Source organism: Hypanus sabinus, chromosome 3 (assembly GCF_030144855.1).
Source record: "Hypanus sabinus isolate sHypSab1 chromosome 3, sHypSab1.hap1, whole genome shotgun sequence".
NCBI classification, from domain to species: Eukaryota; Metazoa; Chordata; class Chondrichthyes; order Myliobatiformes; family Dasyatidae; genus Hypanus; species Hypanus sabinus.
Window position 1 is genome coordinate 99,516,282 of NC_082708.1, and position 22,601 is coordinate 99,538,882.

General features: G+C 45.7%; 1 protein-coding gene across 1 annotated transcript; it reads left to right on the top strand.

Annotated features, from left to right (window-relative positions):
- Nucleotides 1-6,341: 6,341 nt before the first annotated feature.
- On the top strand, nucleotides 6,342-21,442 carry LOC132390922 (uncharacterized). Its single transcript, XM_059963457.1, has 2 exons — nucleotides 6,342-11,139; nucleotides 21,436-21,442. The coding sequence occupies exons 1-2, from the start codon at nucleotides 6,446-6,448 to the stop codon at nucleotides 21,440-21,442; spliced, it is 4,701 nt and encodes a 1,566-aa protein (XP_059819440.1). The 5' UTR covers nucleotides 6,342-6,445.
- Nucleotides 21,443-22,601: the final 1,159 nt, after the last annotated feature.

Consider the following 22,601-nt stretch of genomic DNA (forward strand, 5'->3'; position numbering starts at 1 on the left):
TGGGACTGTCTGCAAGGAGATCATTTATGGGACTGGCTGTAAGGAGTTCAATTCTGATACTGTCTTTATGAAGTTCAATTCTGGGACTGTCTGTAAGGTGTTCATTTCAAGAACAGTCTGTAAGGAGATCAGTTCTGGGACTGTCTGTAAGGAGATCAGTTTTGGAACCTGTGACTATCTGCAAGGAGTTTTATTCTGGGACTGCCTGTAACGAGTTCAATTTTGGGACTGTCAGTATGCAGTTCAATTCTGGGACTGTCAGTAAGGAGTTCAATTCTGGTGCTGTCTGTTATGAGTTCATTTCTAATACAGTCTGTAAGGAGTTCAGTTCTGGAACTGTCTGTAAGGAGTTCAATTCTGGGACTGTCTTTAAGGAGTTTAATTCAGATACTGTCTGTAAGGAGTCCAATTCTGATACGGACTGTAAGGAGTGCCATTCCGGGGCTGTCCGTAAGGAGTTCAATTCTGATATTGTATGTAAGGAGTTCAATTCTGGGACAGTATGTAAGGTGTTCAATTCTGATACTGTCTGTAAGGAGTTCAATTCTGGGACTGTCTGTAAGGAGTTCAATACTGGTGTTGTCTGTTATGAGTTCATTTCTAATACAGTCTGTAAGGAGTTCAGTTCTGGAACTGTCTGTAAGGAGTTCAATTCTGGGACTGTCTGTTATGAGTTCATTTCTAATACAGTCTGTAAGGAGTTCAGTTCTGGAACTGTCTGTAAGGAGATCAATTCTGGGAATATCTGGAAGGAGTTCAATTCTGATACTGTCTGTAAGGAGTTCATGTCTGGTTCTGTCAGAAAGGGGTTCAATTCTGACACCATCAGAAAGGAGTCCAATTCTGGGACAGTCTGTAAGGAGTTCAAATCTGGGACTGTCTGTAAGGAGTTCAATTCTGGGACTGACTGTAAAGAGTTCAATTCTGGGACTGTCTGAAAGGAGTTCAATTCTGATACTATATATAAGGAGCTCATTTCTGGCACAGTCTGGGAGTAGTTCAATTCTGGAACAGCCTGTAAGGAGTTCAAATCTGATACTGTCTGTAAGGAGTTCAGTTCTGGGACTGTCTGCAAGGAGATCATTTATGGGACTGGCTGTAAGGAGTTCAATTCTGATACTGTCTTTATGAAGTTCAATTCTGGGACTGTCTGTAAGGTGTTCATTTCAAGAACAGTCTGTAAGGAGATTAGTTCTGGGACTGTCTGTAAGGAGATCAGTTTTGGAACCTGTGACTGTCTGAAAGGAGTTTAATTCTGGGACTGCCTGTAACGAGTTCAATTTTGGGACTGTCAGTATGCAGTTCAATTCTGGGACTGTCAGTAAGGAGTTCAATTCTGGTGCTGTCTGTTATGAGTTCATTTCTAATACAGTCTGTAAGGAGTTCAGTTCTGGAACTGTCTGTAAGGAGTTCAATTCTGGGACTGTCTGTTATGAGTTCATTTCTAATAGTCTGTAAGGAGTTCAGTTCTGGAACTGTCTGTAAGGAGATCAATTCTGGGAATATCTGGAAGGAGTTCAATTCTGATACTGTATGTAAGGATTACAACTCAAATACTGAGTGTAAGGAGTGCAATTCTGTTACGGACTGTACTGAGTTCAATTCTGGGACAGTCCGTAAGGAGTTCAATTCTGATACTATCTATAAGGAGTTCATTTCTGGCACAGTCTGAAAGGAGTTCAATTCTGACACCGTCAGAAATGAGTCCAATGCTGGGCAGTCTGTAAGGAGCTCAAATCTGGGACTGCCTGTAAGGAGTTCAATTCTGGGACTGACTGTAAAGAGTTCAATTCTGGGACTGTCTGTAAGGAGTTCAATTCTGGGACTGTCTGTAGGGCGTTCAATTCAGGGACTGTCTGAAAGGAGTTCAATTCTGATACTATATATTAGGAGCTCATTTCTGGCGCAGTCTGTAAGGAGTTCAAATCTGATACTGTCCGTAAGGAGATCAATTCTGGGACTGTCTGTAAGGAGTTCAATTCTGGGATTGTCTGCAAGGAGTTCAATTCTGATACTGTGTGTAAGGAGTTCAATTCTGGGACAGTCTGGAAGCAGTTCCTTTCTGATTCTGTCTGGAAGGAGTTCAATTCTGGGACTGTCTGTAAGGAGTTCAATTCGGATACTGTCTGTAAGGAGTGCAATTCTGATATTGTATGTAAGGAGTTCAATTCTGGGACAGTATGTAAGGTGTTCAATTCTGATAATGTCTGTAAGGATTTCAATTCTGATATTGTATGTAAGGAGTTCAATTCTGGGACAGTATGTAAGGTGTTCAATTCTGATACTGTCTGTAAGGAGTTCAATTCTGGGACAGTCTGTACGGAGTTCAAATCTGGGACTGTCTGTAAGGAGTTCAATTCTGGGACTGACTGTAAGGAGTTCAATTCTGGGACTGTCTGTAAGGAGTTGAATTCTGGGACTGTCTGTAGGGAGTTCAATTCTGATACTATATATAAGGAGCTCATTTCTGGCACAGTCTGGAAGGAGTTCAATTCTGGAACAGCCTGTAAGGAGTTCAAATCTGATACTGTCCGTAAGGAGATCAATTCTGGGACTGTCTGTAAGGAGTTCAATTCTGGGATTGTCTGCAAGGAGTTCAATTCAGATACTGTCTGTAAGGAGTGCAATTCTGATACGGACTGTAAGGAGTGCAATTCTGTGACTGTCCGTAAGGAGTTCAATTCTCATATTGTATGTAAGGTGTTCAATTCTGGGACAGTATGTAAGGTGTTCAATTCTGATACTGTCTGTAAGGAGTTCAATTCTGGGACTGTCTGTAAGGAGTTCAATACTGGTGTTGTCTGTTATGAGTTCATTTCTAATACAGTCCGTAAGGAGTAAAATTCTGACACCGTCAGTAAGGAGTCCAATTCTGGGACGGTCTGTAAGGAGTTCACATCTGGGACTGTCTTTAAGGAGTTCAATCCGGGGATTTGCTGTAATGAGTTCAATTCTGGTGCTGTCTGTAAGGATTTCAATTCTGGTACTGTCTGTAAATAGTTCATTTCTGGGACTGTCTGTAAGATGTTCAATTCTGATACTGTCTGTAAGGAATTTAATTCTGGGACTGTCTGTAAAGAGTTCAATTCTGATACCGTCTGTAAGGAGTCCACTTCTGGTGCTGTCTGTTATGAGTTCATTTCTAATACAGTCTGTAAGGAGTTCAGTTCTGGAACTGGCTGTAAGGAGTTCAATTCTGGGACTGTCTGCAAGGAGTTCAATGCTGATACTGTATGTAAGGCGTTCAATTCTGGGACAGTCTGGAAGCAGTTCATTTCTGATTCTGTCTGTAGGGAGTTTAGTTCTGGGACTGACTGTAAGGAGTTAATTTCTGGGACTGTCTGCAAGGAGATCATTTATGGGACTGGCTGTAAGGAGTTCAATTCTGATACTGTCTTTATGAAGTTCAATTCTGGGACTGTCTGTAAGGTGTTCATTACAAGAACTGTCTGTAAGGAGATCAGTTCTGGGACTGTCTGTAAGGAGATCAGTTTTGGAACCTGTGACTGTCTGCAAGGAGTTTAATTCTGGGACTGCCTGTAACGAGTTCAATTTTGGGACTGTCAGTATGCAGTTCAATTCTGGGACTGTCAGTAAGGAGTTCAATTCTGGTGCTGTCTGTTATGAGTTCATTTCTAATACAGTCTGTAAGGAGTTCAGTTCTGGAACTGTCTGTAAGGAGTTCAATTCTGGGACTGTCTGTTATGAGTTCATTTCTAATACAGTCTGTAAGGAGTTCAGTTCTGGAACTGTCTGTAAGGAGATCAATTCTGGGAATATCTGGAAGGAGTTCAATTCTGATACTGTATGTAAGGATTACAACTCAAATACTGAGTGTAAGGAGTGCAATTCTGTTACGGACTGTACGGAGTTCAATTCTGGGACTGTCCGTAAGGAGTTCAATTCTGATACTATCTATAAGGAGTTCATTTCTGGCACAGTCTGAAAGGAGTTCAATTCTGACACCGTCAGAAAGGAGTCCAATTCTGGGACAGTCTGTACGGAGTTCAAATCTGGGACTGTCTGTAAGGAGTTCAATTCTGGGACTGACTGTAAGGAGTTCAATACTGGAACTGTCTGTAAGGAGTACAACTCAAATACTGTCTGTAAGGAGTGGAATTCTGATACGGACTGTATGGAGTTCAATTCTGGGACTGTCCATAAGGAGTTCAATTTTGATACTATATATTAGGAGTTCAAATCTGGACTGTCTGTAAGGAGTTCAATTCTGGGACTGACTGTAAGGAGTTCAATTCTGGAACTGTCTGTAAGGAGTACAACTCAAATACTGTCTGTAAGGAGTGCAATTCTGATACGGACTGTATGGAGTTCAATTCTGGGACTGTCCATAAGGAGTTCAATTCTGATACTATATATTAGGAGTTCATTTCTGGCACAGTCTGTAAGGTGTTCAATTCTGACACCATCAGAAATGAGTCCAATGCTGGGACAGTCTGTAAGGAGCACAAATCTGGGACTGTCTGTAAGGAGTTCAATTCTGGGACTGACTGTAAAGAGTTCAATTCTGGGACTGTCTGTAAGGAGTTCAATTATGGGACTGTCTGTAGGGCGTTCAATTCTGATACTGTCTGTAATGAGTTCAATTCTGGGACTGACTGTAAGGAGTTCAAATCTGATACTGTCCGTAAGGAGATCAATTCTGGGACTGTCTGTAAATAGTTCATTTCTGGGACTGTCTGTAAGATGTTCAATTCTGATACTGTCTGTAAGGAATTTAATTCTGGGACTGTCTGTAAAGAGTTCAATTCTGATACCGTCTGTAAGGAGTCCACTTCTGGGACGGTCTGTAAGGAGTTCAATTCTGGTGCTGTCTGTTATGAGTTCATTTCTAATACAGTCTGTAAGGAGTTCAGTTCTGGAACTGGCTGTAAGGAGTTCAATTCTGGGACTGTCTGCAAGTAGTTCAATTCTGATACTGTATGTAAGGAGTTCAATTCTGGGACAGTCTGGAAGCAGTTCATTTCTGATTCTGTCTGTAGGGAGTTCAATTCTGGTACTGTCTGTAAGGAGTTCAATTCTGGGACTGTCTGCAAGGAGTTCAATGCTGATACTGTATGTAAGGCGTTCAATTCTGGGAAAGTTTGGAAGCAGTTCATTTCTGATTCTGTCTGTAGGGAGTTCAATTCTGGGACTGTCTGTAAGTAGTTCAATTCTGGTGCTGTCTGTTATGAGTTCATTTCTAATACAGTCTGTAAGGAGTTCAGTTCTGGAACTGGCTGTAAGGAGTTCAATTCTGGGACTGTCTGCAAGTAGTTCAATTCTGATACTGTATGTAAGGAGTTCAATTCTGGGACAGTCTGGAAGCAGTTCATTTCTGATTCTGTCTGTACGGAGTTCAAATCTGGACTGTCTGTAAGGAGTTCAATTCTGGGACTGACTGTAAGGAGTTCAATTCTGGAACTGTCTGTAAGGAGTACAACTCAAATACTGTCTGTAAGGAGTGCAATTCTGATACGGACTGTATGGAGTTCAATTCTGGGACTGTCCATAAGGAGTTCAATTCTGATACTATATATTAGGAGTTCATTTCTGGCACAGTCTGTAAGGTGTTCAATTCTGACACCATCAGAAATGAGTCCAATGCTGGGACAGTCTGTAAGGAGCACAAATCTGGGACTGTCTGTAAGGAGTTCAATTCTGGGACTGACTGTAAAGAGTTCAATTCTGGGACTGTCTGTAAGGAGTTCAATTCTGGGACTGTCTGTAGGGCGTTCAATTCTGGGACTGTCTGAAAGGAGTTCAATTCTGGTACTATATGTACAATGTCCTGGGTATGTTACTCAAAATGGCCTCTTTGGTTTGTTACAAGTCGGAATGTTTCTTTGGCGGATAAGTGTTTCTCTAGCCGTTGTTTCACTTTAGAATGGCTGATATGGTAATTGTATTCATTTGTTAATCAATGGGGAATGTCATTGTGTCTTGTGATGCTGGGAACTTGGGGGAGGGGTTTTTTTCGCGGGTTTTTTGGGGGAGGCTGAGGAAGACATGGAAGAAGGTGGACGTGTGCTGGACTGCTCGTAAGACCACCGGGGTGGTCCCAGGTGCGACGGCCGGATGGGTCGATTGGTTCGTGGATTGAGCTCCAACGAGTGCACTAAACAGACTGAACTTTGATAAGTGGCGCCTTTTGTTTTTTTTCCTTGTGTATATATATTGTATTGCTTACTACTCTTTTTAATTTTAGTAAACTCTTTAAAGTGTATTTCATAACGGTATTTGTTGTGGGTTTGATACTGTTGGCGGGCGAGAGGCATAAAACTCGATTCTCACAGCACCTGCGTGTACGGGAGGTGGGATTGGAGAGTGGCTGGATCTCCTTTTCCCCTAGACATATACCAGCCTGTGGGTAAGTGTTACATTTGTGGGGTGCTCGTCCCGGATTGGATTGTCAGGGGCTGTGGAATCGCGCAGGCAGCAGAGGAAGATGGACAGAGATAAGTTTGTTTGTTGGTGCCAGTTTGAAGGTGTACCGGTACAGTACGCATGCGTAGTGAGCGGAGTGGATTTTCGAGTTTCAGGAGACGTGATAGTGAGGGGTTTAAGTTCGGTGAAGGGTATTGGGCAGGTAGAATTGGTAGCTAGACGGTGTGGTAAAGAGGTGGGGTCTAGCTGGGTGTTGGTTCGTAAGAGTGCTGAAGTCAGGACGGTGGAACTGCCGGCGACGGTCAGTGTACCGGGGGAGGAGCCGTGGGGGCTCCACTCCTACCAGGATGAGGCTGAGGAGACATCGGAGGAGGGGTTAGAGCGAGAGGTGGACCCCAGAGAGGTGCCCGGCACTGGTAAAGGGAGGTGGGAGGAGGGAGTCGTGACTAAGCCCCGCTCCCCAGGTAGGGTGGAAGTCTCGGAGCTGGCAGCCGCACTTAACTCCCTGGTGGGGGTGGCCGAGAGGCCACGGCTGAAGCTGGGGGTGTTCTCCGGAGCCAAGCCTACTCCGGATGGGGAGGTGGACTATGAGACCTGGATCGAGCGTACATCGTTGATGTTAGAGGAGTGGCCAGGTTCAGAGGAGGAGAAGAGGCAGCGATTGCTGGGAAGTTTGAGGGGTTTAGCAGCCACAACCATCCGGGAGTTGAAAGCTGAGAAGCCTGGGGCCGCAGTGGAGGAATGCCTAGAAGTTTTGGAGGGAGCGTTTGGGTTGTCAGGGGAACCCTGGCTGCTTTTAGCAGAGTTTCAACGCCTGGAACAATGGAGAGGGGAAAAGCTCTCCAAGTACATATTTAGGATGGAGGGGATGCTCTCGGGGCTGCGGCGCCGAGGGGTAGTGAAGGCGACTGACGTGGCTAGCGTGAGGATGAGTCAGCTATTCAGTGGCTCTCTGGAGGAGGACAAGGTGGCGTGGACTATCCGGCAGGCTTATAGGAAAGGTCCCCCTCCATCCTTCGGGCAACTGATTAGAGAGGTGCGAGAGGAAGAGAGAGCATTGGGGCGGAAAAGGGGCACGGGCCTACGGGAGCAATCCTCAGCGATACAGGAAGTGGTGGCTGAGTGGAGGAATGACAAACCCCCGGGGAGTAGGGAACCCCCTTTGGAGGGGAGGGACAGGGGAGGTACCTACTCTCAGGGGCGATCAGTGCAGTGGATTGGGAGCAGGAGCCGTCCTGGGAGAGGAGGGGCAGCCGGCAGTGTGTGCTTTAACTGTGGGAAAGAGGGGCATTTCAGGCGGGACTGTGGAAGGCCAAGGGTGTGCTATAGCTGTGGAGAGGAGGGTCACTTTAGGTGGGATTGTGAGAGACAAGGAGTCCCGCGGAGGACAAGCCCCTCTGCGACTAAGAAGGGAGAGGTGTCGGGGAAACTTAGGAGAGGCTCAGTGAGGGAATGGACTGGAGCCTCTGGAGGAACACGTTCCCAGAGATCAGCCGGAAGACCACCGGGTGCCCACGCCTCTGTTCCGGATGGGCTGGTAGGACCCCGTGCCAGTGTGGGTCTACGGATAGAGGGAGTTTACGCAAAAGCCGTTCTTGATACGGGATCGCAGGTGACCTTATTGTACCGGTCTTTCTACAATCAACATCTAAAGCATTTGCCCGTAACACCATTTGACGCCCTGCAGATTTGGGGTGTGAGCGAGGGTGACTACCCGTACGATGGGTACCTATCGGTGAGATTGGAGTTCTCGGAGGGCGATGTGGGAGTGTCGGAAGCAATTGAGACGTTGGTGTTGGTGTGTCCTGACCCGGTGGAAACCGGTGGTGCTGCCCTCCTGGTGGGGACTAACTCCCCAGTTGTGCGACGGCTCCTGGGAGCTTGTAAGGAGAAAGGGGGGGAAGACTTTCTGGAGACCCTCTCGGTGCATCCAGTGTTTCGAGCAGTGTTCAAAGAAGGGGTTGTCTCCCAAGGGCTGGACCCGGAGTGTAAACGAGGGACGGTGTGGTGTACGCAGGCGAGGCCCAAGGTGATCCAACCAGGGGAGGTAGCACTAGTGATGGGGACCCCCAGATTCCCAGGAGTGCCGACGGGAGAAGCCCTGTTAGTAGACGCCCCAGACGATCTTGAAGGGGAGACACGATTTCCGGCGGGGGCGCTGGTGAGGCCCGAAGTGCAGAGACCAGGGGTGGTACATGCGAGGCGTATAGCTATAAGTGTCAGGAACACCACAGCAAGAGAAATCACCTTTAAGAGGGGAATGCCGCTGGCACATCTGTTCCCGGTGACGGTAATGTCTAGCGCACCAGTGCGGACCCCTAACGGGGAGGGATCGGAGCATCGAAGGGAGCTGACCGCTGAAGCCTTTAACTTCGGGGATTCCCCAGTGTCGCCGGAGTGGAAACGCAGGCTAGTGGAGAAGATGCTGAAGATGGAAGCTGTTTTTTCTCGGGGCGAGTTTGATGTTGGCTGCTCCAAAAGCACTCGCCACACCATCCGGGTGACGGAGGACACCCCGTTCCGAGAGAGATCCCGGCGGCTGGCTCCGGCAGATGTTGAGGACGTGCGACAGCACTTGTGCAAGTTGAAGGAGGCCGGAATCATAGCTGAGTCTCGAAGTCCTTATGCGTCCCCAATAGTGGTGGCACGGAAGAAGAATGGGCGAGTGCGCATGTGTGTTGACTACAGGACGTTGAATCGGCGAACTGTCCCCGATCAATATACTGTCCCAAGAGTCGAGGATGCGTTGGCCTGCCTGAGCGGTGCAAAGTGGTTCAGTGTGCTGGATTTAAGAAGTGGGTATTACCAGATCCCGATGAGTGCGGCCGATAAAGAGAAGACCGCTTTTATCTGCCCACTGGGGTTCTTTCAGTTCGAACGAATGCCCCAAGGCATATCCGGAGCCCCAGCCACCTTCCAGAGGCTCATGGAGAGAACTGTGGGGGATATGAATCTGTTGGAGGTGCTGGTGTACCTGGACGATTTGATAGTGTTTGGATCGACTTTGGAGGAACATGAGGAGAGACTGTTGAAGGTGTTGGGCCGGCTTAATGAAGAAGGGTTGAAGCTTTCCCTGGACAAATGCCAGTTCTGCAAGTCGTCGGTTAACTACATTGGCCATATCATTTCGCGAGAGGGAGTGGCTACTGATCCAACCAAGATAGAGGCTGTGATCACCTGGCCGAGACCCCAGAAAGTGGGTGCTCTGCGCTCATTTTTGGGGTTCTGTGGGTATTACCGGCGATTTGTGAAAGGATACGCCAAAGTGTGTCACCCGTTAACTCAGCTGTTGTGTGGCTATCCCCCGGTGGGGAAGAAGAGGACGGGGAACCAGAGGCAGGATGCTGGAGGATACTGGAACCCGGCGGAACCTTTTGGCTCGAGATGGGATGATCAATGTGAAGAGGCGTTCCGATCTTTGAAAAGGGCACTGACCCAGGCCCCGGTGTTGGCTTTTGCTGATCCCCAGAAGCCATATGTGCTGCACACGGATGCCAGCCGAGAGGGTCTCGGGGCTGTTCTGTACCAGGAGCATGGCAAAGCATTGAGGCCGGTAGCCTTTGTCAGCCGAAGCTTGTCGCCATCGGAGAGAAACTATCCCACTCACAAGTTGGAGTTCCTGGCGCTGAAGTGGGCGGTGGTGGACAAGCTGGGCGATTACCTTTACGGAGCCAAGTTTGAGGTGAGAACGGATAACAATCCTCTCACTTATATTTTGACTTCGGCGAAGCTGGATGCCACAGGACATCGGTGGCTGGCGGCATTGTCGGTATATGATTTCAGCCTGAGGTACCGCCCCGGAAGCAAGAATATCGATGCGGATGCATTGTCTCGTTGGGAGCCGGGGGAGGAGGAGAGGGACGAGGAGTGGGAGAGTGTCCCTGCCCCTGGAGTGAAGGCGATGTGTCAGTTTGTTATCACCGTGAAGGCCGAGGGAAGAGGGAGGCTGGAACGAGCCGTGGATCATTTGGGGGTTTTTGACGACGCCATACCCCTAGTTTACTGTGACCTGACCGCTCTGGGGACTAAACAGTTGCCGGAACTGAGTCCAGGGGAAGTGGCAACTGCTCAGCAAAATGACCCGGGCATTGGCACAGTGTGGAGAGCGGTCGAGAAGGGGGATGGGGCGTTGGCTGAGAAGGCGAAACACCCATACGTGCCTCTGTTGTTGAAGGAGTGGTCTCGGTTGAAGTTAAAGAACAAAATCTTGTACCGGGTAACAACGCCTCCGGACCAACCCCGCTGTTGGCAACTGGTCCTGCCAGAGGAGTATCACCAGACTGTACTCCAGGCCTTACATGATGATTCTGGACATTTGGGGGTGGAAAAGACATATGGATTACTCAAAGACCGGTTCTACTGGCCCCGGATGAGGGGGGACGTCGAAGAATACTGTAGGGGATGCCGTCGTTGCATCCAGAGGAAGACCCTACCAGCGTTGGCGGCTCCACTGTCGCACTTGCAGAGTGCGGGACCTCTGGACCTGGTATGTATGGATTTCCTGTCGATTGAGCCTGACACCAGCAACACCGCGAATGTATTAGTCATCACCGATCATTACACTCGCTATGCTCAGGCATTTCCCACCAAGGATCAGAAGGCGACGACAGTGGCGAAGGTGTTATGGGAGAAGTACTTTGTGCATTACGGCCTTCCCAGGCGAATCCATAGTGATCAGGGGCGGGACTTTGAGAGCCGCCTTATCCAGGAATTACTGACTATGCTTGGGGTTGAGAAATCCAGGACCACCCCTTACCACCCACAGGGAGATCCTCAGCTAGAGAGATTCAACAGGACCCTGTTGGATATGCTTGGGACACTGGAGATTGGGCAGAAAAGCAGGTGGAGTCGTCATATTGGACAATTGGTTCACTGTTACAATTGTACTCGCAATGAGGCTACAGGGTATTCACCCTATTATCTGATGTTTGGGTGGGAAGCGAGGTTGCCCATGGACGTGTGTTTTGGAGGTGGAGTGGGTGAATTACCCAGGAAGTCCCATCTAAAGTACGTGTCCGACATGAAGAGGGAGTTACAGCGGGCGTACGAGTTGGCCGAGGCGGCGGCTACCAAACAAAATCAGCAGAATAAGATGCGGTATGATCGAAAGGTGAAGTTTGTACAATTATTACCGGGCGACCGGGTCCTTTTACGGAATTTGGGACTCCCTGGTAAGCACAAGTTGGCAGATCGATGGGCGGCCAGCCCCTATGTAATAGAGAGCCAGATGCCGAACCTGCCAGTTTACCGGGTGAAACCTGAGGATGGGAAAGGGCCTATCAAGGTACTCCATAGGAATCACCTGCTGCCACTGGGTCAAGCGGTGCAGGTGGATAAGGAGCCCGAGTGGGAGGTTACGCCCAGTACAAGGACTCTGCGAGGGAGCGGAGAACGGGAAGAGCCCGCTGCTGAAGAGCGGGGACGGTTCCCTCACTCGGGAATGGCTACCGATTCAGAGGAGGACGACTCCGATGAGTGGGTCCTGTTCCCATTCGCTAGTGCTCCAGTACCAGGAGAGGAGGCTCCTGGCCCTTCCCATACTGAATTGGGTGAGAGGAGGGAAGGTCTTGAGGGTCAGATGGAGAGGCAGCCTACATTGGTGGGAGAGAGGGTGGAATCTGAGCGTGAGCCGGAGAGATCTCGGGTGAGGGAGGACCCCTGTGAGGAAGGGGGTGCGGGTCTGTCAGGTAGACCTGGGGTGTCCGAGACAGTGGGTTCGCAGGTGACGAGGGAGCCCAATGGGGCAGAAGGGGTATGGAGATCTCAGAGGATTAGGCGCCCCCCGGAGCGGTTGACATATGTGGTACCGGGAGAACCGAGTGTGATTTCTACTGCTCTGGGTAGTTATGTCATTGCCTTCTGCACCTGGGTTGGGTTTTGTGTGTTGCAAGAAGCTTTGGGGACCTCTAGTAATGCCATGAGGGCATGACATTTGCTGGTGGGGAGAGAATGTACAATGTCCTGGGTATGTTACTCAAAATGGCCTCTTTGGTTTGTTACAAGTAGGAATGTTTCTTTGGCGGATAAGTGTTTCTCTAGCCGTTGTTTCACTTTAGAATGGCTGATATGGTAATTGTATTCATTTGTTAATCAATGGGGAATGTCATTGTGTCTTGTGATGCTGGGAACTTGGGGGAGGGGTTTTTTTCGCGGGTTTTTTGGGGGAGGCCGAGGAAGACATGGAAGAAGGTGGACGTGTGCTGGACTGCTCGTAAGACCACCGGGGTGGTCCCAGGTGCGACGGCCGGATGGGTCGATTGGTTCGTGGATTGAGCTCCAACGAGTGCACTAAACAGACTGAACTTTGATAAGTGGCGCCTTTTGTTTTTTTTCCTTGTGTATATATATTGTATTGCTTACTACTCTTTTTAATTTTAGTAAACTCTTTAAAGTGTATTTCATAACGGTATTTGTTGTGGGTTTGACACTGTTGGCGGGCGCGAGGCATTAACTCGATTCTCACAGCACCTGCGTGTACGGGAGGTGGGATTGGAGAGTGGCTGGATCTCCTTTTTCCCCTAGACATATACCAGCCTGTGGGTAAGTGTTACATATATATAAGGAGCTCATTTCTGGCGCAGTCTGTAAGGAGTTCAAATCTGATACTGTCCGTAAGGAGATCAATTCTGGGACTGTCTGTAAGGAGTTCAATTCTGGGATTGTCTGCAAGGAGTTCAATTCTGATACTGTATGTAAGGAGTTCAATTCTGGGACAGTCTGGAAGCAGTTCCTTTCTGATTCTGTCTGGAAGGAGTTCAATTCTGGGACTGTCTGTAAGGAGTTCAATTCAGAAACTGTCTGTAAGGAGTGCAATTCTGATATTGTATGTAAGGAGTTCAATTCTGGGACAGTATGTAAGGTGTTCAATTCTGATACTGTCTGTAAGGAGTTCAATTCTGATATTGTATGTAAGGAGTTCAATTCTGGGACAGTATGTAAGGTGTTCAATTCTGATACTGTCTGTAAGGAGTTCAATTCTGGGACAGTCCGTACGGAGTTCAGATCTGGGACTGTCTGTAAGGAGTGCAATTCTGGGACTGACTGTAAGGAGTTCAATTCTGGGACTGTCTGTAAGTAGTTCAATTCTGGGACAGTCTGTAGGGAGTTCAATTCTGGGACTGTCTGAAAGGAGTTCAATTCTGATACTATATATAAGGAGCTCATTTCTGGCACAGTCTGGAAGGAGTTCAATTCTGGAACAGCTTGTAAGGAGTTCAAATCTGATACTGTCTGTAAGGAGTTCAATTCTGGAACAGCTTGTAAGGAGTTCATTTCTAATACAGTCTGTAAGGAGTTCAGTTCTGGAACTGGCTGTAAGGAGTTCAATTCTGGGACTGTCTGCAAGGAGTTCAATGCTGATACTGTATGTAAGGAGTTCAATTCTGGTACAGTCTGGAAGCAGTTCATTTCTGATTCTGTCTGTAGGGAGTTCAATTCTGGGACTGTCTGTAAGGAGATCAGTTTTGGAACCTGTGACTATCTGCAAGGAGTTTAATTCTGGGACTGCCTGTAACGAGTTCAATTTTGGGACTGTCAGTATGCAGTTCAATTCTGGTGCTGTCTGTTATGAGTTCATTTCTAATACAGTCTGTAAGGAGTTCAGTTCTGGAACTGTCTGTAAGGAGATCAATTCTGGGAATATCTGGAAGGAGTTCAATTCTGATACTATATGTAAGGATTACAACTCAAATACTGAGTGTAAGGAGTGCAATTCTGTTACGGACTGTATGGAGTTCAATTCTGGCACAGTCTGAAAGGAGTTCAATACTGACACCGTCAGAAAGGAGTCCAATTCTGGGACAGTCTGTAAGGAGTTCAAATCTGGGACAGTCTGTAAGGAGTTCAAATCTGGGACTGTCTGTAAGGAGTTCAATTCTGGGACTGACTGTAAGATGTTCAATTCTGATACGGTCTGTAAGGATTTCATTCTGGGACTGTCCGTTAGGAGTACAATTCTGACACCGTCAGTAAGGAGTCCAATTCTGGGATGGTCTGTAAGGAGTTCACATCTGGGACTGTCTGTAAGGAGTTCAATTCTGGGACTGACTGTAAGATGTTCAATTCTGATACGGTCTGTAAGGATTTCATTCTGGGACTGTCCGTTAGGAGTACAATTCTGACACCGTCAGTAAGGAGTCCAATTCTGGGATGGTCTGTAAGGAGTTCACATCTGGGGCTGTCTTTAAGGAGTTCAAACCGGGGATTTGCTGTAATGAGTTCAATTCTGGTACTGTCTGTAAATAGTTCATTTCTGGGACTGTCTGTAAAGAGTTCAATTCTGATACCGTCTGTAAGGAGTCCACTTCTGGGACGGTCTGTAAGGAGTTCAATTCTGGTGCTGTCTGTTATGAGTTCATTTCTAATACAGTCTGTAAGGAGTTCAGTTCTGGAACTGGCTGTAAGGAGTTCAATTCTGGGACTGTCTGCAAGGAGTTCAATGCTGATACTGTATGTAAGGAGTTCAATTCTGGTACAGTCTGGAAGCAGTTCATTTCTGATTCTGTCTGTAGGGAGTTCAATTCTGGGACTGTCTGTAAGGAGTTCAATTCTGGTGCTGTCTGTTATGAGTTCATTTCTAATACAGTCTGTAAGGAGTTCAGTTCTGGAACTGGCTGTAAGGAGTTCAATTCTGGGACTGTCTGTAAGGAGATCAGTTTTGGAACCTGTGACTGTCTGCAAGGAGTTTAATTCTGGGACTGCCTGTAACGAGTTCAATTTTGGGACTGTCAGTATGCAGTTAAATTCTGGTGCTGTCTGTTATGAGTTCATTTCTAATACAGTCTGTAAAGAGTTCAGTTCTGGAACTGTCTGTAAGGAGTTCAATTCTGGGACTGTCTGTAAGGAGATCAGTTTTGGAACCTGTGACTGTCTGCAAGGAGTTTAATTCTGGGACTGCCTGTAAGGAGTTGAATTCTGGAACTATATGTAAGGAGTACAACTCAAATACTGTCTGTAAGGAGTGCAATTCTGATACGGACTGTATGGAGTTCAATTCTGGGACTGTCCATAAGGAGTTCAATTCTGATACTATATATTAGGATTTCATTTCTGGCACAGTCTGTGAGGTGTTCAATTCCGACACCATCAGAAATGAGTCCAATGCTGGGACAGTCTGTAAGGAGCTCAAATCTGGGACTGTCTGTAAAGAGTTCAATTCTGGGACTGACTGTAAAGAGTTCAATTCTGGGACTGTCTGTAGGGCGTTCAATTCTGGGACTGTCTGAAAGGAATTCAATTCTGATACTATATATAAGGAGCTCATTTCTGGCGCAATCTGTAAGGAGTTCAAATCTGATACTGTCCGTAAGGAGATCAATTCTGGGACTGTCTGGAAGGAGTTCAATTCTGGGATTGTCTGCAAGGAGTTCAATTCTGGGACTGTCTGTAAGGAGTTCAATTCAGATACTATCTGTAAGGAGTGCAATTCTGATATTGTATGTAAGGAGTTCAATTCTGGGACAGTATGTAAGCTGTTCAATTCTGATACTGTCTGTAAGGAGTTCAATTCTGATATTGTATGTAAGGAGTTCAATTCTGGGACAGTATGTAAGGTGTTCAATTCTGATACTGTCTGTAAGGAGTTCAATTCTGGGACAGTCTGTAAGGAGTTCAATACTGGTGTTGTCTGTTATGAGTTCATTTCTAATACAGTCTGTAAGGAGTTCAGTTCTGGAACTGTCTGTAAGGAGTTCAATACTGGTGTTGTCTGTTATGAGTTCATTTCTAATACAGTCTGTAAGGAGTTCAGTTCTGGAACTGTCTGTAAGGAGTTCAATTCTGGGACTGTCTGTTATGAGTTCATTTCTAATACAGTCTGTAAGGAGTTCAGTTCTGGAACTGTCTGTAAGGAGATCAATTCTGGGAATATCTGGAAGGAGTTCAATTCTGATACTATCTGTAAGGAGTTCATGTCTGGTTCTGTCAGAAAGGAGTTCAATTCTGACACCATCAGAAAGGAGTCCAATTCTGGGACAGTCTGTAAGGAGTTCAAATCTGGGACTGTCTGTAAGGAGTTCAATTCTGGGACTGACTGTAAGGAGTTCAATTCTGGGGCTGTCTGTAAGGAGTTCAATTCTGGAACTGTCTGTAAGGAGTTCAATACTGGGGCTGTTTGTAAGGAGTTGAATTCTGGAACTGTCTGTAAGGAGTACAACTCAAATACTGTCTGTAAGGAGTGCAATTCTGTTACAGACTGTATGGAGTTCAAATCTTGGACTGTCCGTAAGGAGTTCAATTCTGATACTATATATAATGAGTTCATTTCTGGCACAGTCTGTAAGGAGTTCAATTCTGACACCATCAGAAATGAGTCCAAATCTGGGACAGTCTGTAAGGAGTTCAAATCTGGGACTGACTGTAAAGAGTTCAATTCTGGGACTGTCTGTAAGGAGTTCAATTCTGGGACTGTCTGTAAGGAGTTCAATTCTGGGACTGTCTGTAGGGAGTTCAATTCTGGGACTGTCTGAAAGGAGTTCAAATCTGATACTATATATAAGGAGCACATTTCTGGCACAGTCTGTAAGGAGTTCAAATTTGATACTGTCCGTAAGGAGATCAATTCTGGGACTGTCTGTAAGGAGTTCAATTCTGGGATTGTCTGCAAGGAGTTCAATTCTGATACTGTATGTAAGGAGTTCAATTCTGGGACAGTCTGGAAGCAGTTCTTTTCTGATTCTATCTGGAAGGAGTTCAATTCTGGGACTGTCTGTAAGGAGTTCAATTCAGATACTATCTGTAAGGAGTGCAATTCTGATACGGACTGTAAGGAGTGCAATTCTGGGACTGTCCGTAAGGAGTTCAATTCTGGGACAGTATGTAAGGTGTTCAATTCTGATACTGTCTGTAAGGAGTTCAATTCTGATATTGTATGTAAGGAGTTCAATTCTGGGACAGTATGTAAGGTGTTCAATTCTGATACTGTCTGTAAGGAGTTCAATTCTGGGACTGTCTGTAAGGAGTTCAATACTGGTGTTGTCTGTTATGAGTTCACTTCTAATACAGTCTGTAAGGAGTTCAGTTCCGGAACTGTCTGTAAGGAGTTCAATTCTGGGACTGTCTGTTATGAGTTCATTTCTAATACAGTCTGTAAGGAGTTCAGTTCTGGAACTGTCTGTAAGGAGATCAATTCTGGTAATATCTGGAAGGAGTTCAATTCTGATACTGTGTATAAGGAGTTCATGTCTGGGACTGTCTGAAAGGAGTTCAATTCTGACACCGTCAGAAAGGAGTCCAATTCTGGGACAGTCTGTAAAGAGTTCAAAACTGGGACTGTCTGTAAGGAGTTCAATTCTGGGACTGACTGTAAGGAGTTCAATTCTGGGACTGTCTGTAAGGAGTTCAATTCTCGAACTGTCTGTAAGGAGTACAACTCAAATACTCTCTGTAAGGAGTGCAATTCTGATACGGACTGTATGGAGTTCAATTCTGGGACTGACTGTAAGGAGTTCAAATCTGATACTGTCCGTAAGGAGATCAATTCTGGGACTGTCTGTAAATAGTTCATTTCTGGGACTGTCTGTAAGATGTTCAATTCTGATACTGTCTGTAAGGAATTTAATTCTGGGACTGTCTGTAAAGAGTGCAATTCTGATACCGTCTGTAAGGAGTCCACTTCTGGGACGGTCTGTAAGGAGTTCAATTCTGGTGCTGTCTGTTATGAGTTCATTTCTAATACAGTCTGTAAGGAGTTCAGTTCTGGAACTGGCTGTAAGGAGTTCAATTCTGGGACTGTCTGCAAGTAGTTCAATTCTGATACTGTATGTAAGGAGTTCAATTCTGGGACAGTCTGGAAGCAGTTCATTTCTGATTCTGTCTGTAGGGAGTTCAATTCTGGGACTGTCTGTAAGGAGTTCAATTCTGGGACTGTCTGCAAGGAGTTCAATGCTGATACTGTATGTAAGGCGTTCAATTCTGGGACAGTCTGGAAGCAGTTCATTTCTGATTCTGTCTGTAGGGAGTTCAATTCTGGGACTGTCTGTAAGGAGTTCAATTCTGATACCGTCTGTAAGGAGTCCACTTCTGGGACGGTCTGTAAGGAGTTCAATTCTGGTGCTGTCTGTTATGAGTTCATTTCTAATACAGTCTGTAAGGAGTTCAGTTCTGGAACTGGCTGTAAGGAGTTCAATTCTGGGACTGTCTGCAAGTAGTTCAATTCTGATACTGTATGTAAGGAGTTCAATTCTGGGACTGTCTGGAAGCAGTTCATTTCTGATTCTGTCTGTAGGGAGTTCAATTCTGGGACTGTCTGTAAGGAGTTCAATTCTGGGACTGTCTGCAAGGAGTTCAATGCTGATACTGTATGTAAGGCGTTCAATTCTGGGACAGTCTGGAAGCAGTTCATTTCTGATTCTGTCTGTAGGGAGTTCAATTCTGGGACTGTCTGTAAGGAGTTCAATTCTGGTGCTGTCTGTTATGAGTTCATTTCTAATACAGTCTGTAAGGAGTTCAGTTCTGGAACTGGCTGTAAGGAGTTCAATTCTGGGACTGTCTGCAAGTAGTTCAATTCTGATACTGTATGTAAGGAGTTCAATTCTGGGACAGTCTGGAAGCAGTTCATTTCTGATTCTGTCTGTAGGGAGTTCAATTCTGGGACTGTCTGTAAGGAGTTCAATACTGGGGCTGTCTGTAAGGAGTTGAATTCTGGAACTGTCTGTAAGGAGTACAACTCAAATACTGTCTGTAAGGAGTGCAATTCTGTTACAGACTGTATGGAGTTCAAATCTTGGACTGTCCGTAAGGAGTTCAATTCTGATACTATATATAATGAGTTCATTTCTGGCACAGTCTGTAAGGAGTTCAATTCTGACACCATCAGAAATGAGTCCAAATCTGGGACAGTCTGTAAGGAGTTCAAATCTGGGACTGACTGTAAAGAGTTCAATTCTGGGACTGTCTGTAAGGAGTTCAATTCTGGGACTGTCTGTAAGGAGTTCAATTCTGGGACTGTCTGTAGGGAGTTCAATTCTGGGACTGTCTGAAAGGAGTTCAAATCTGATACTATATATAAGGAGCACATTTCTGGCACAGTCTGGAAGGAGTTCAAATTTGATACTGTCCGTAAGGAGATCAATTCTGGGACTGTCTGTAAGGAGTTCAATTCTGGGATTGTCTGCAAGGAGTTCAATTCTGATACTGTATGTAAGGAGTTCAATTCTGGGACAGTCTGGAAGCAGTTCTTTTCTGATTCTGTCTGGAAGGAGTTCAATTTTTTGACTGTCTGTAAGGAGTTCAATTCAGATACTATCTGTAAGGAGTGCAATTCTGATACGGACTGTAAGGAGTGCAATTCTGGGACTGTCCGTAAGGAGTTCAATTCTGATATTGTATGTAAGGAGTTCAATTCTGGGACAGTATGTAAGGTGTTCAATTCTGATACTGTCTGTAAGGAGTTCAATTCTGATATTGTATGTAAGGAGTTCAATTCTCGGACAGTATGTAAGGTGTTCAATTCTGATACTGTCTGTAAGGAGTTCAATTCTGGGACAGTCTGTACGGAGTTCAGATCTGGGACTGTCTGCAAGTAGTTCAATTCTGATACTGTATGTAAGGAGTTCAATTCTGGGACAGTCTGGACGCAGTTCATTTCTGATTCTGTCTGTAGGGAGTTCAATTCTGGGACTGTCTGTAAGGAGTTCAATTCTGATACTATATATAAGGAGCTCATTTCTGGTGCAGTCTGTAAGGAGTTCAAATCTGATACTGTCCGTAAGGAGATCAATTCTGGGACTGTCTGTAGGGAGTTCAATTCTGGGACTGTCTGTAAGGAGTTCAATTCTGGTGCTGTCTGTTATGAGTTCATTTCTAATACAGTCTGTAAGGAGTTCAGTTCTGGAACTGGCTGTAAGGAGTTCAATTCTGGGACTGTCTGCAAGTAGTTCAATTCTGATACTGTATGTAAGGAGTTCAATTCTGGGACAGTCTGGAAGCAGTTCATTTCTGATTCTGTCTGTAGGGAGTTCAATTCTGGGACTGTCTGTAAGGAGTTCAATTCTGGGACTGTCTGCAAGGAGTTCAATGCTGATACTGTATGTAAGGCGTTCAATTCTGGGACAGTCTGGAAGCAGTTCATTTCTGATTCTGTCTGTAGGGAGTTCAATTCTGGGACTGTCTGTAAGGAGTTCAATTCTGATACCGTCTGTAAGGAGTCCACTTCTGGGACGGTCTGTAAGGAGTTCAATTCTGGTGCTGTCTGTTATGAGTTCATTTCTAATACAGTCTGTAAGGAGTTCAGTTCTGGAACTGTCTGAAAGGAGTTCAATTCTGACACCGTCTGAAAGGAGTTCAATTCTGACACCGTCAGAAAGGAGTCCAATTCTGGGACAGTCTGTAAAGAGTTCAAAACTGGGACTGTCTGTAAGGAGTTCAATTCTGGGACTGACTGTAAGGAGTTCAATTCTGGGACTGTCTGTAAGGAGTTCAATTCTCGAACTGTCTGTAAATAGTTCATTTCTGGGACTGTCTGTAAGATGTTCAATTCTGATACTGTCTGTAAGGAATTTAATTCTGGGACTGTCTGTAAAGAGTGCAATTCTGATACCGTCTGTAAGGAGTCCACTTCTGGGACGGTCTGTAAGGAGTTCAATTCTGGTGCTGTCTGTTATGAGTTCATTTCTAATACAGTCTGTAAGGAGTTCAGTTCTGGAACTGGCTGTAAGGAGTTCAATTCTGGGACTGTCTGCAAGTAGTTCAATTCTGATACTGTATGTAAGGAGTTAAATTCTGGGACAGTCTGGAAGCAGTTCATTTCTGATTCTGTCTGTAGGGAGTTCAATTCTGGGACTGTCTGTAAGGAGTTCAATTCTGGGACTGTCTGTAAGGAGTTCAATTCTGGGACTGTCTGCAAGGAGTTCAATGCTGATACTGTATGTAAGGCGTACAATTCTGGGACAGTCTGGAAGCAGTTCATTTCTGATTCTGTCTGTAGGGAGTTCAATTCTGGGACTGTCTGTAAGGAGTTCAATTCTGATACCGTCTGTAAGGAGTCCACTTCTGGGACGGTCTGTAAGGAGTTCAATTCTGGTGCTGTCTGTTATGAGTTCATTTCTAATACAGTCTGTAAGGAGTTCTGTTCTGGAACTGGCTGTAAGGAGTTCAATTCTGGGACTGTCTGCAAGTAGTTCAATTCTGATACTGTATGTAAGGAGTTCAATTCTGGGACAGTCTGGAAGCAGTTCATTTCTGATTCTGTCTGTAGGGAGTTCAATTCTGGGACTGTCTGTAAGGAGTTCAATTCTGGTGCTGTCTGTTATGAGTTCATTTCTAATACAGTCTGTAAGGAGTTCAGTTCTGGAACTGGCTGTAAGGAGTTCAATTCTGGGACTGTCTGCAAGTAGTTCAATTCTGATACTGTATGTAAGGAGTTCAATTCTGGGACAGTCTGGACGCAGTTCATTTCTGATTCTGTCTGTAGGGAGTTCAATTCTGGGACTGTCTGTAAGGAGTTCAATTCTGATACTATATATAAGGAGCTCATTTCTGGTGCAGTCTGTAAGGAGTTCAAATCTGATACTGTCCGTAAGGAGATCAATTCTGGGACTGTCTGTAGGGAGTTCAATTCTGGGACTGTCTGTAAGGAGTTCAATTCTGGTGCTGTCTGTTATGAGTTCATTTCTAATACAGTCTGTAAGGAGTTCAGTTCTGGAACTGGCTGTAAGGAGTTCAATTCTGGGACTGTCTGCAAGTAGTTCAATTCTGATACTGTATGTAAGGAGTTCAATTCTGGGACAGTCTGGAAGCAGTTCATTTCTGATTCTGTCTGTAGGGAGTTCAATTCTGGGACTGTCTGTAAGGAGTTCAATTCTGGGACTGTCTGCAAGGAGTTCAATGCTGATACTGTATGTAAGGCGTTCAATTCTGGGACAGTCTGGAAGCAGTTCATTTCTGATTCTGTCTGTAGGGAGTTCAATTCTGGGACTGTCTGTAAGGAGTTCAATTCTGATACCGTCTGTAAGGAGTCCACTTCTGGGACGGTCTGTAAGGAGTTCAATTCTGGTGCTGTCTGTTATGAGTTCATTTCTAATACAGTCTGTAAGGAGTTCATTTCTGGAACTGTCTGAAAGGAGTTCAATTCTGACACCGTCAGAAAGGAGTCCAATTCTGGGACAGTCTGTAAAGAGTTCAAAACTGGGACTGTCTGTAAGGAGTTCAATTCTGGGACTGACTGTAAGGAGTTCAATTCTGGGACTGTCTGTAAGGAGTTCAATTCTCGAACTGTCTGT

Excerpts from the sequence above, each read along its gene's own strand:
- LOC132390922 (XM_059963457.1), top strand. The coding sequence starts at position 6,446 with ATGGACAGAGATAAGTTTGTTTGTTGGTGCCAGTTTGAAGGTGTACCG.